Source organism: Drosophila sulfurigaster, chromosome 3 (genome assembly GCF_023558435.1).
Source record: "Drosophila sulfurigaster albostrigata strain 15112-1811.04 chromosome 3, ASM2355843v2, whole genome shotgun sequence".
Classification (NCBI taxonomy): domain Eukaryota; kingdom Metazoa; phylum Arthropoda; class Insecta; order Diptera; family Drosophilidae; genus Drosophila; species Drosophila sulfurigaster.
The window spans coordinates 51,343,342-51,357,009 of NC_084883.1; the positions used below are offsets into that span (position 1 = coordinate 51,343,342).

Below are 13,668 nucleotides of genomic sequence, written 5' to 3' on the forward strand. Positions count from 1 at the left end.
GCCACCGCCTGTGCCACAGTGCTGCCCAAGACCATAGAACGTAGAACGTTGAACGTTGAGCACACACCGAGTTGTTGTCTGTAGCTCCGCCCATCGAGCAGCATCAGATAAATAGACGTTCGGTTGCATGGAGCGCGCCTGCGCATCAACCACCGCAAAAATGTGGAACGATGCGATAAGTGGGGTGAAAATATATCCAAAAGCATGGGGCATCCTTTGCAGCAACAGCAGCAGCAGCGATGGGACCTCGATGATTACCAGCTCCAAATGTGGGAGGAGTATCAACAGCTCTGCCACTGCTGCTGCTTGCTGCTTGCTGCTGTTGTCGCCATCTTGAGAGCGCGAAGCACGAGATGATTTGTGTGCTTGTGTGTAAGGACGAGCTGCTAGCAGCAGCTAACGGGATATACACATTAACTTGGAGTGCGCGTTACCGTTACGACACGTCGCGGACAAACATAATAACGGCACTTTGCGGTTAAGATTCGTCGGCCACACGTTGACACAAGCCAACGCCACCGCCACAGCAACAGCAACAGCAGCAGCAACAGCAACAGCCACAGGAAGCCAGCCACGAACTGAAGCCTTTGACCAAGTGGGCAGGGCAACAGAAAGCAAATAAAAAAAAAAACAGTGAAGAAAAGAAAACATTGCATACAAAACTTGGACAAATACGCTTGTTGCTTTTGGCAGTAGGCGTGGCACTTCATGTGTGTGTCACATGTTCTTCCTTTTCACCATGAGTGTGTGTGCTTTGCGAAAATTGTTGTGCGGAAATTATTGAAATTTTCCTTTTGATTTTGTTGGCGGCTCCACGCCACGTCACGCGCCCATAAAAACTCTTGACTCTCCGAGGCAGTGAGCAGTTAGTAGTGAGTGGGGATTCCCCTACACACACACACACACACACACACACAGACAGTATGGCAAAGTGACGCGTTTTGCCGCCATCCGTCGGCGTTTCGTTGTTGTTGTCCTCGTTCTCGTCCTTGTCGCACTGACAAATTTCCTTGCATATCCGTTACAACGCTGCAACTGGCAACTTGCAACAAACTAAACAATTTGCGTGGCGCGTGTTGTCGTTGACGTTGTCCTCGGTCTTCGCTCCTCCGCTCGAATCTCCTTTGCCACCTTCACTTCGAGCCCGGTTCACTTGTCGCGTATCCGTCGCCATTTTGGACAATAATTTCGTTTCCGGTTCGCAAAAAAAGTGCAACATGCCGCCAAGCAATGTGAATGACTAACGCAAACGTTTAACAAATATTAATCAAACTATGCAAGCGTAAAAGTGTGCAATGAATTTATAAACAATCGGAATAAAGTATAGCTCATATTTCTTGGATATACTATAACACAGAGACCAGCATAATCCTGAGGTAAGCTGTCATATTTTAAAGAAGCTTTCTTTTTGGATTGAATTTTGCTTACTACTAGAAGTAATAATATTAAATTTTGGATTTTTCCTCATTATAAAACTTCATTCATTTAAATTTGTATTAGTTTATAGTGAACGGTTCATTATTGTTTTAATTATATAGCCAAAAACTATAATTTTAAAGTTTTGAGTTAGTTTACAGTAGAAGATTCAATACTGTTTTGATGAGCTGGTCAAAAACTATAATTTGAATTTTCTTGCAAAGAATATTTTCTAATATTTTTCTCATTATTAAACTAATACTAACTACTAATAGCGAAATGATCAATTGAAAAGTCATGCAAGACATTACTTAGTTTGAAAACAAATTGCTTGCGTTGGAAATTAATATTTCATTTTGTATTTAAATCATAATTTTACTGTATCAAAGTATCTATCTACCTTGGTAGGTAGGTTCATATTAAGACATTTAATTCAGTTTTTGAATAATAATTTTAATATCATAAATATATATTTCATATTCATAACACTATAATTTTTGACAAAGTAAAATATTAAAGAAATCAAAGTATAAAATATCCCTCCAAACAGATTTGCATACAAACTATAGATTATATTAGCATAAATAGATCGTATTAGATCAATTAGCTGATTGTCATTTAGATAGGTTTAAAAATAACTAATGCAAAAATGTAAATGAATTTTAAAACTATTCAACAATTTTAATACAATTTTGAAAAAGAATATTCTTAGCATTCTAGATTCCATTCAATTCAATTCTATTCTCTTCTATTACATTACTTTTTCTATTCTTTGACATTTTTGACATGGATTATCATTATTATTCTACTAACCATTATTTCATGGGGGCTTTTATTATATTAATTAACTTATCATTACTTTTCATGTTAATATATTTTGTACTTAATCTATGTTTCTACTTATGCATAGTAAAAGAATAAATAACGAGTCTTCATTTTACAAATACTTTTTGTCCACAGCAGTAAATTGAAAATAAAATGACTTTAAACCCCAAATAAGAATTTATTAAATTTGTGTAATAATTATTATTATGAATAGATTTTATTGATAACTTTTAATTGCGAGTTCCATCCCATAAACACATTTTCTTTTCCATATTCACACGCGCTTATTGTCCTTGAGAGCAAGTAATTTAGTTAAATCTGAAGAAAAATCTGATAAATTCAACTACGTGTAAAATAGCCACGCCCCGGTACCAGTAACGTTCCCGGCTCCGCCTCCGCCTCCCCTCATGCTCAAGCTCGAGCTCGGCTAGCAAACCCATTAACCAGCGTCGATTGGGAAATCTTACAAACCATTAAAGTGGCTGCTGCCTGTGACGAGGTCGCGTGTGGCCTCATCCTGTTAATTAAAAGCTCTGCTTGGGCATTATGTCATTAGACAGAGATATGAACAGTATGCAAAAATATGTTATATACATATGTATGTATGTGTATTGGCATTAATGCCTGGCAATCTTTTCACTCAACTACGAGCATCAGAGCACGCGTCACATCCCCAATGCTGGCATAGTCAAGGCATCCTGGTATCCTGCTCGTATTTCCGGTGTGCGCGCGCTCAACGAATGCGATAACTTCAAAATGGCTGCGTGATGTTTGTGCCTCGACCGTTCACAAATTTGCTGGAACATGTAAAAAACGAGACGAGAGCGAACACAATGATAAATAATAAACAAGGCGTGTGCAGGCCGTTTATATTGTTGTTGATGATGATGATGTTGTAGATGCGACACTGCTGATAATCAAATGTAGCAGCAACATTAAAGTTGCTCTGAAATTTAAGAATCAGTTCTTAGCTTGAGCACTGACTGCACTCCCCACCCCCCTTTTGGGCTGCTGTTTTGAATGCGAGTATTTGTGGCATAAATTTCGTTGGCATAAATCAAAATCCAGCAACTTCCGATGAAGGCAGAGTGCAAAAATTTGCATGGCATGCAACACTCAACAAACAATAGCGCATAGTCAGCGCCCGTCTCTGTCCATTTGGCCATTAGAAAAGCACGCTCAAATTGTTGCCGCCCACGCATAACGCTCATACGCAGCGTACTCCCATGCAAGCAGAACGCAACACAGCACAATAAATAACCAAGCAGATAATTATGCATGTCGTCTGCTTCTGTATACACATACATACATACATATGTATATCGGTTGGCTATATATCTTAGCTCTCTAGCTCTAGCTGCTAGTTTCGGCTAATTATGTGCGAGTGTGTTATTTTTGCAACCATTTTAAATTGCTGCCATTAATTGCAGGCAATTGCACTTTGATTTATGACTGCCAGTTTTTATCAAACTTTTCAGTCCTAAACAAGAGCTTGGCAAAAAAGATTTACATTAAAGTGCTATATGTTTTATATACTTTAAAATTGCCAATAAAAACAAACCAAGCTAAAAAAAAAAATAGGTTTTTCTTAAAGAACAGTGATTTTATGACAACAGGAATGTTTAGTAAATGTAGAAACTTACTATCATTTTATTACTTATATTCAATATTTTCGATAGATTAGAAAAATCAAATTTCTACGAACGTTATAGTTGTTAAAAGGTTGACAATTTGATTTTAAATTGATTTTTGTTTTAGGTAAATTTTCTCTCTATAAAATTAGTTTGCTGCTTATTCTTATTAAAATTATTATTAAAGGTTGACAATTTGATTTTAAATTGATTTTTGTTTTAGGTAAATTTTCTCTCTATAAAATTAGTTTGCTGCTTATTCTTATTAAAATTTTCCTGTGCTGTTATCTAAATGTGAGTTTACTAAATTGAATATTTTTGTTGTTTATCTGCTTGTTTTTAATACAACTAAAGTTCGTTTCTTTTTTGATTGTATTTTTAATATAATCGTTTTTGTTTTCTTATTGTTTTGTAGGATTTCAATAAATTACTCTTTTACTGTAGTTCAACCGGTTTTTAAACTCATATTTCCTTTTCATTGAAATACAATTCAGCACATATTATGCTTTTATACGATTTTAATCTATTTCAAAATGAATCATTTTTTATATTTGTTATGTTTATTTGATCAAATTATCTTTTTAAATATTTAACAAATTAATGTGGAGAATTTTCTTTATTTTTATTGTTTTGACTCCCATTTCATTAATACATAATTCAACGCTTGCGAAAATATAAGTAATATCTACTTTTGACAATTTCATAATTTTTAATTTTTCTTACTAGTTATATTCAACAAATTAATTAAGTTAATTAATTATTAATTAATTTATAATTAAGCAACAATATATTTTTAATATTTGTATATCAATGTTTAACGTACAAACAAATGAAATAAATAATCAATAAATATATAATTCCATTTAAAATTTATCTGACAAAGAGTCCAAAATATTTGAAATTTGTATCCCAAAATAAATATTAGATGCATTAATTGCTTCATAAATAACTAAACATTCTTCTGCCCACACAGAGTCAAGTGGAATCCTTTGCTCAACCAACATCTAGCCATTGACGCTTCAGAAGGTCGCGCCATGTACGAGAATTCGTGTTCGTATCAAACGGCGTTGGACTTGAAGCGAGTATCGCCGCCAACGCTGGCCCAGGTGAAGACCGAGGATTGCCTGACGCTGGGACAATGTTCACCCGACTGGACATCGTATCGCTTCCATCAGTCGACGTTCGAGCAGCTGAAACAGAGCGTGGAGAAGGCAAAAGCAGCGCTTCAGGATCGCAGCAGTTTCTTTGGCGCAAGCAGCGCCTTCAGGTGAGTGAGAACATTGCATTGCAGATTATCATCAGGTGTTAAAGCAATTTGCGTGCCACAGTGACATCTACTCCAGTCAACGTCTGACCGACACGCTGGACACCTTGCCTGCCATGCAGAACGGAAGTGGAGCTGGAAATTGTCTTGGCCTGTCACACAATCCCAGCGCCGGAGTGGGCGTTGGAGTGGGAGTGGGCGTGGGCGTGGGTGTGCTTAACTATAACACTGTGAGCAGCAGCAGCGCTGGAGTTCTGGGGGGAAGTGTGCAACGCCATCGCCTGGATACGCTGCAACCGCCAACGGGTTGCTCACCAGCAGGCACACAGCATGGAGTCATCACGTCCAGCGCCGGTGGCCAGCTGCCGAGTGCCACACTGGATGTGGTCAGCTCAGCTACGGTGCCAGTGCCGCATTCAGCATCGAGCAGCACGTCGCATGTGGAGCACAAAGTTCGAACAGGTAAATAAAACAACCCACTGACCTTCTCTTTCTGGCTGGCACAAATGTCAGCGAAAATGGCGGAAAAACAAATACATCACTTCCGGCCAAACAAAAAACAGATTTTCTTTTACAAAAGTGGCAAATTTCGCGTATTTATTTAAACACATCCAACAACACAACATATGCTGACCAGCGACCAGCGAAAATTGTCCGAGCCAACGTTACATTTTATGGGCCAAATAAAGAGGAAAAAAACGACGAAAATAAAAAAAGCAAGGAAAGCATAGAGAGACGGTCTGCGGCATGCCATGTACATAATTTTTGGCTTGTTGTAACAGCACGAATGAAAAGTCAACAAAAAAAAAAAACAACCAACAAAAAAATGAGACAACAGCAAAAATTATAAAAATCTAAATTGAATTATCCATATAAACGTCAAGGTCCTGAGGTCGCCCTCAGTCTGCTTTTTTTGTTGTACTTCTGTCTTTTTTTTGGTATTTATCAATTTATGCCGCCACAACGGAAGTGGCTTATAATGTTGGTGGGGGGGAGAGGATTTAAAGGAGAAGTTTTGCCAGCGGTTTGATAGAAACATCAAAAATGCACTGTCCATCGCGTGCCTGGCAAGAGTTTGTTATGCCGCCTTCGCTGCCATGTTCTACAATTGTTTTCATACGAAAGTTTTCTTTTTTGTTGGTGATACTCTGTAAAAAAAGAGTGAGACTCTAAAGGAGTATTAGTGGAGATTACATTTTAATGCAGAGTATCTTTAAGTCAAGTTTCATTTCGTTTCCATTCCGTTTTTTTGGTCAAATTTCAATTGTAGCGCTCTGTCTTTGGATTTGGCTTTATGTGCTGCTTAAAGTGGAACGGTAAATGTCGCTTTGCTAAGCCGGATCTCAATATGACAAGCAAGTGGGTGGCAGGTTCTTTTTCTTCCTTCAGCCACACAAAATGGCTGCCTGCCTGCTTGGCTGTCGACTCAAACTCCACTCGAGTCGAGTCGAGCTGAGTCGAGTCGACGCGCTCAAGCAAATATCAAAACGAATCCTTTCAAGCAAATTTCTCCGCAATTTCTTTGCCTGCTTCTCGGCTCCTTGGCCAAAGTAAAAGGACTTTGTCATGCGTAACTCATTATATTTTGCGCACAAAGCACACAAGCAAAAAATAATTACAATTGTGCTGCAAGAAATACGAGTATGATGAATATAAATAAGGATTCTGAAAGTCGCAGATAAATTATAAGAATTTTTGCAAGTTCATTATTTTCGTTTTTAGTACTTCGCTTTGCAAATTTATAGCTGAAGTCCTTGTTTTTTTTTTTTTGGTCTAGTATTTGTATTGAGGATTTTATTTTCATATTTTAGTTACTTATAATTGAGAGTACATATTGAAACCTAACATAACGCATAAATATTAAATATTGTGTAATTTGAATATTTTTAAATATTGTATATGTTTTGATAATTGATTTATTTGAAACTTTGCCTAATAAATTTATTATTCAAAGTGGAAAACTTCTGTTTGGTTTTTTTTTCAATTACTTAAGTGTTGATTGTTTTTTGACGTTTTATTAACAAAGAAAGAAAGTAAGAATAAAATATACTATATTTTGGTCAAACTCCTTTTCATTTTTATTTTATATTTATAATTTTAGTAGTACTTAATTTTCTATATTTTTTATTACATATATTATATTTTTTCTAGTTTAGTTGTTCAGTACTTTGCTCCGCAAATTTATTGGTGACATTTTTTTATGCGTTTTAGTATTGATTGCGAAAGAAAGATGAAAATTAAAGAATATTTTAGTTAAATTTGTTTTATATTATTTTAAGTTTATTGCATTTAAAATAAAGTTCAGTGAATTTAATGATATGCTCAATTTAAGTAGCAGTTTGTTTTTTCGAAATATTTCAATTTGCTTGACATAAAAGCGATTCTTTTGTATATTTTGCTGGGAAACAATTATGACACTGTCATATTCGCAACTCACATTTGGCTGAGCTTCATGCATATTAACATAGATTAACATCGCAGGATGCGAGACTGAGAACGGGATTGGAATGTTGTCGCATTGACATGTCAATTGAGAGCGTAGCGAATGTCTCGGTTCATCTTATTGTTGTTTACATCAAACAAAGATTTACGGCAATTAAACATTGCTACTGGTCGATGGATGGATGGGTCGACTGCTCGGTTGGTCGGTTAGTCTGCTGAAGTCACAACCCTCAGTAGCTATTATGTGTTTTGCGGTTCACAGGCTCTGTGGAGGGTGAACGCTGAGCGGCGTTGCGTGTCAGCCGCGTCACGGTCGAACCGACAGCACCAGCTCTATAAGGACTAAGCTTAGAGTGTGGCATGTAGACTGCGAGTACCATAATTTGGGCCCATAAATAAACGGGCTGTTAGTTTTTGATACGAGACGCTGACAATTATCTATGTGAAGATTTATGAGTGGCTCCATTCACTGGTTGCACTGCGTGGCCAATTGCGAGAGCGTGCCGAGCGTCGAGTGCTGAGTGTGCAAATTTGTGCTGCCCTGGCAATTAATGTGTTGCTTTTTCGCTTTACTTGCAGAAAAATCGACATTGGATTGCGCCACAACGTCCTCGACGCATGCCGCTGTCGTTGCCGCCTCCTCATCCTCGGCGTCGAGCAGCGATCTGGGCAGGCACAGCGTTGGCAAGAGCAGCAGCAGCAGCAATAATACCACAACTGGTGGCTCAAATGCATTGTGTAAGTTCCCAATACAATTCATTCATCATACGTAGCTTTAGTCGTTAAGTTGCGACAGCTTTCAGTCAGGACAACAACCATTTGCAGTGTTTCGTCACAGCACAACAGAGGGCGCTGCTTTATGTTGCCGTTTAATGTTGGCTGCACACTTGACTTTGATTTTCTTGATGCCTTGAGCTTAATCTTGTGCTCAGGCTTTTGTTGCTTATTGCCAGCAGGAGACCATGGTGGGAAAGTTACCCAAACAATAGTGTGTATTCATGTGTGTGTGTGTGTGTGTCCTTAAGTCCTTGGCACTGTCAACATACAAAACGCAACAGTCAAAACAATTGCTCTTGCTACCGTTGATAATTTGACTCATAAGTGCTCTTCAGTGCTAATCCTATTAAGCGTGTTACTCCGCACACACACACACTCTACACACACACACCCTTGAGAGATAGCTCTCATCAGACACCAGTCTAAAGACTAAGGGGGGAGATGGGCTAACAACAATGAAGCTAATCGACAGATCATAAAATGATCAAAATGTTATGTGAAGCGCATTAGGGCGCACGCGTCGATGACAGCGTGGCTATCACAGTCAGACCAAGGGGTGGGGGATGATTATTGTATGGTAAAAACTCCCGAGGGGTAGCTCTTTGAGTGTGAGATAAATTTCAGCATGGACAATTGAGTGGTTACTTGTGCATACTGATTGAAGTGCGACAAAGGGTAAATAAAACAAACAAATTTTCATTGCCTTTATTTGCTGTAGTTGAGCTACTTATTGCATTATTAATTTATACTTTGATTGATTACATCTGCATAAATTATTGAAAGCTAAATAAATTGTTGTTAGTTTTCAAAGTAAACAAATAATCGGCTTTTAATACTAATATAACCTTGTTTAATGTTTCAATACTTCTTTTGGTACATACAATAGTAAAAACAGTATTTATGATTCCTGGAAATTTTAGAAGTTTCTAAGAAACAATTTTGAATGTCAAAAAAATGCCTTCTGAGATCAAATCTTCGTTGCTTTAGCTGACAATCTGGTAAACATTGTACTATATGGTATATTTGGAATGTTGTACTACATCGATATACCAAATATAGCCTTCAGTATATATTATAATTTTTTTGGTATATTAATTCGGTACATTTTTAGAATATGGTTTTATTGAAAATAGGCAGCGATATTCCTACAGTAGAGATTTAAGTGAAAATAAATAATAACTATTTTAATATTTTTCTAAATATTAAAAGCTAAACTACTATTTTGTGAATTTTTAAGCAAGTTGGTTTTAACTAAGTTTTGCAATTCTCCATTTTTAAAATTGTTTAGTTATGTTTTCTCGTTATTTTGATATTTTACTAACAATTAAACATACATTATAATATTAATTTAAATCATTTATAATACTTTTATATATATATTATGTATTAAGAATAAGAGAAATAAAAATATTAATTTTCCTAATTAATATTAAACTCAGAAACTTTAAAAGCAATTTTGTTTTATTTTAGTTTTTCCTATTCTACGCTTTTATATTTACTCATTTTAGTTTTCTCATTATTTCAAAATTTTGATAACTAGCTGTTTGATTAGCTAGCTGTAACTAACTGTTCTGCTTTAAAATTATCCTCATTTATCTAAAAGTAAATGCCATAACTGCTTAGCTCACTTCACTAACTTAATTAAGTTTACTGCGAATTGTTGAAACTTGTTAACAGTTGTTGCTCGTTAGTTGCGTGTATCTTCAAAAATGTTCAACTTAATCGCATAATCTGCCAACCCTTGAACGTCTCTTCACACACAGCCGGCGGTTGAGTTGCGAGTTGAGTTTGCGCCACACCCACTCATTCATTTAGAACGCCCATAAAGCAGCGCCACGTTGCTGTTGTCACAACGTTGTCCTTGCCTCGGTGCTTAGTACTCGACACTCCATTCAGTCGTTGCCCCTTCCCCTTCCTATGCCCCTTGCTATGACAGGGCGCCGTATGTTTTGCTCACTTCAAATTTAATTTCTGATTTCATTTGCGCACAGTTTGTTTTTCATTCGTTTTTCATTTTTCGTAATTGTTTCAGGCTGTGAAAATAAATTGAAAATGCTGTTGCTGCTGCTGTTGCTGGTTGCTGGTTGCTGGTGTGCCAACTGGCGCACATTTGCTGACAGCCAAAAAATATATAAAAGAATATAAATATGGTACAAAAATGTGGCGCCAGCTTCTTCAATACAATTCGCGTGTCCTTTTTGGCCTTGTCCCCGTCGTGTCCTTTATGACAGCTTCGCGGACTGACGCTTGGCTTAAATTTATGCGCGCATATTAATGCTTAAAAATATAAATATATACATACATAAGAACGTTTTTTTGGGCTCGCTAAAAAAACATATGAGCATGACTTGGCATGGTTCACATACCAAACTTTTTCCCAGGACAACTGTGTGTGGGTTAATGTGTGTGTGTGTGAGCGTATTGATGTCCAAATATTTTTATTCATGGCCTTTTTCGCGGTTCACTTAACTCCCAGCCAAGTCATTATGGCAACCCCCTGAGATTTGTGCACGAGCTGCTCATAAATCAATTCATTGTTGCCCCCTCCCTCTTGGCATTGCCTCAGTATGATTACGATGACGATGATGATAATGATGATTGTGATGATAATTGTGATGACGGCAACAAGCTGGAAAATGTTGCTAATTTACGAATAGTTGTGCACTGATTTGCACTGACGATAATGCAAGCTACAAATTTGCCCCTGAACTATTCTAAATGAAAAAAAATCTAAATATAAAATAGAAAATAGTTAGAGACTGAGAGAGAGAGAGAGAGTTGAGCAACAGGTTGTTTCCGCTGGGCAGCCAGCATTGTGATTTATGCGCTTGAAAATGACCTGCTTCCGACATGAAATATCAAAAATCACGCGCACTTGAAAGTTTAGAAAGGACGACGACGACAAGGACTCTCGAACTCAAACTCGAACTCGTTCTCTTCTCTAATTCCACTACTTTTGCGGCGAACGTCGGTCGACGCGTCGTTTGCACCTCGCCGGAAACGCAGCGCAGCCAGAGCCGGAGGTGGCCGTGTCGAAGCGTCTCCGGTGGCCAAGCGACTGCAATTTAGTTGTCAATTGAATTTATGACTTCGAGCCAAAGGACCAAACACAAGCAGCCAGCAAACAGCAAACAATTTATTGTGTTGCAGTTTTGATTTTTTCTCGTTCAGCATTTTTTGGGTTTTATCTCAAGTAACACAACTCACGTGAGAGAGAAACCGTGAGAGACATTAATCGCCAAAAAGTCAATCTGGGCAATTGACAATTTCGAGGGTCGCACGAGTCAAACCGCCGTAATTTATGACACTCGACACGTGAACCTCGACGCTCTCTCAACCCTCGAACCTCAACCTGAATTGAAACCCTTGCCACTGTATAACTTGTATGTTAATTGTTTGTTTGTCTGTTTGTTGTTTGTTGTCATTGGCCCCCTTTCGCTGCTGATTGTCGTCTCCTGGCACGGGCCAATGCCCAGGGTCAGCGTGTGAATATGTTAGCTTTCAAAAATGTTTCAAAAAACAGAAGTCAAACGCTGCCGTTAACCGTTAACCGCCAACGCGACGTCGCGACGTCCTTCGTAATCGGAGTCGTCAAATCGCACCCCACTTCAAAAGTCAACCAATCACCTCCTCTCTCTCTCCCACCCTCTCGACTCTCGAACAACTTGCTGCAGTTTCGATTGCGCAATTATAACGCGCATTGTTTAGACAGACAACCGAAAAAGGGAACGAAGAAAAAAAGGACTTCGACCGTGGACACGGCAACAACTACAATATGTTTTTCCTTCATTGATTTGCCCATTTGCCTTTTCGCTGCTCCTTTTTTTGGGAATGGTTCCCTTCGTGTCTGTAATTTGTTGTCATTACAATTTTCACTTTTAATGTTTGTGTTTATCATACTTGTGGGAATTGGTTTTTTCGGTTGGTCGGTGGGAATTGTGTGAATAATAAGTTTGTTAAATTGTTGCTGATATTAATTGCTTTTTCTAGATTTCTGATATTATTTGAATATGAAATTTTCTTGAAATGAAGATTGTTCGATTTCTTTTCCTTTAAAATTGTTTTTAAAATGAGAAGTTTGTATACGACAAATTAATATTGAACAATTTTTGTATTATTTAGTTAATGAAGTTTCATCTCGAAGGGCCTCAAGAGGTCTCAATATCTGTCTCCCTGTATGGAGAGCTATATCTCACAAATTATAATATGTAGATAGAACTATTATTTTGTTGACAGCAGTTGTTATATCAATGTGTTAAATATACACTATTTTGCATATTTAATTTCACACTTTTTTGGCGGTGTATTAGGAGTTGTTATATGTATATTAGTACTTGTTATATACCAAATATACACTATTATTTTGGTATTGTTTACGGTATATTGTCACTTGTTACACAAATATACTAAATATGTATATTTTATTTCATCCTTTTGTGGTATATTAGTATTTTTATACATTATTTTGTATACTTGATTTCAGTATTTTTTGTGGTATATTAATTGAGAACGCATAGTTTGTGTCTTACAATCTCGTCTGCAGTCCTCTTAATTGTGCATACAGTAATCCCCAAATTTAGTTATAATTATCGAAAGGTTAACAGCAGTTAAATATACTTTAAGTATCTGTGAGCACCACACACTATAATCAATATCAATCGTATATATATTACACATAATAACATATCCTTTAACATTTTGAACAACATTCACAATCGCATAAATACAATAAGTACATATTCAGTATTCAATATTTCCATTTAATTCAATTGGAATAGCGGAAAAAGAAAGCAAGGCTAAAAAAATAACCATTAACCCATTGCTATAGCCAATTGAGAGCTGATTTATGGGTTGTCACTTTATGGCCGTTGCCGCCCATTTGATTAACAAATTGTGAACCAGCCAAGAGTCAGACTCATATAAATAACAATATGCATTGTACTCGTATTATTTCTACACTGTAAGGGAGAGGGCATGTTGCTCTTCTGAGGCTTTTGAATGCCTTCGAAGTTAAAAATTGTCTTACTCTGATGAGTACTTAGGAATATATAAGCTCATTAATTAGTTTTGATTTGATTGTAATTCAGTTTCAGAGATAACATTTTTTCTGACACCCCTGATATATTACTTTTTGTAAACTTTCAAATTTACAAAACAATGATATTATTTTTTCTCAAGTTTATTAAGATACAAGAAAACTTCTTTAATGATCAATCATCTGAAGGCATATAATACTTTTACGAACAGTTAGTATTTCTAAATGATCTTTAATTTTGTTCTTAAAGTTTTTAAAACATAAGAAAAACTCTTCAA

At 36.9% G+C, this 13,668-nt stretch overlaps 1 protein-coding gene across 1 annotated transcript in view; it reads left to right on the forward strand.

Annotated features, from left to right (window-relative positions):
• Positions 1-413: 413 nt before the first annotated feature.
• Positions 414-13,668, forward strand: part of LOC133842484 (DNA-binding protein D-ETS-3) — a 35,362-nt gene continuing 22,107 nt past the window's right edge. The window contains 4 exon segments of the mRNA XM_062275579.1: positions 414-1,376; positions 4,846-5,139; positions 5,201-5,598; positions 8,158-8,316. Coding sequence (XP_062131563.1) covers positions 4,907-5,139; positions 5,201-5,598; positions 8,158-8,316 — 790 coding nt within the window. The 5' untranslated portion in view covers positions 414-1,376; positions 4,846-4,906.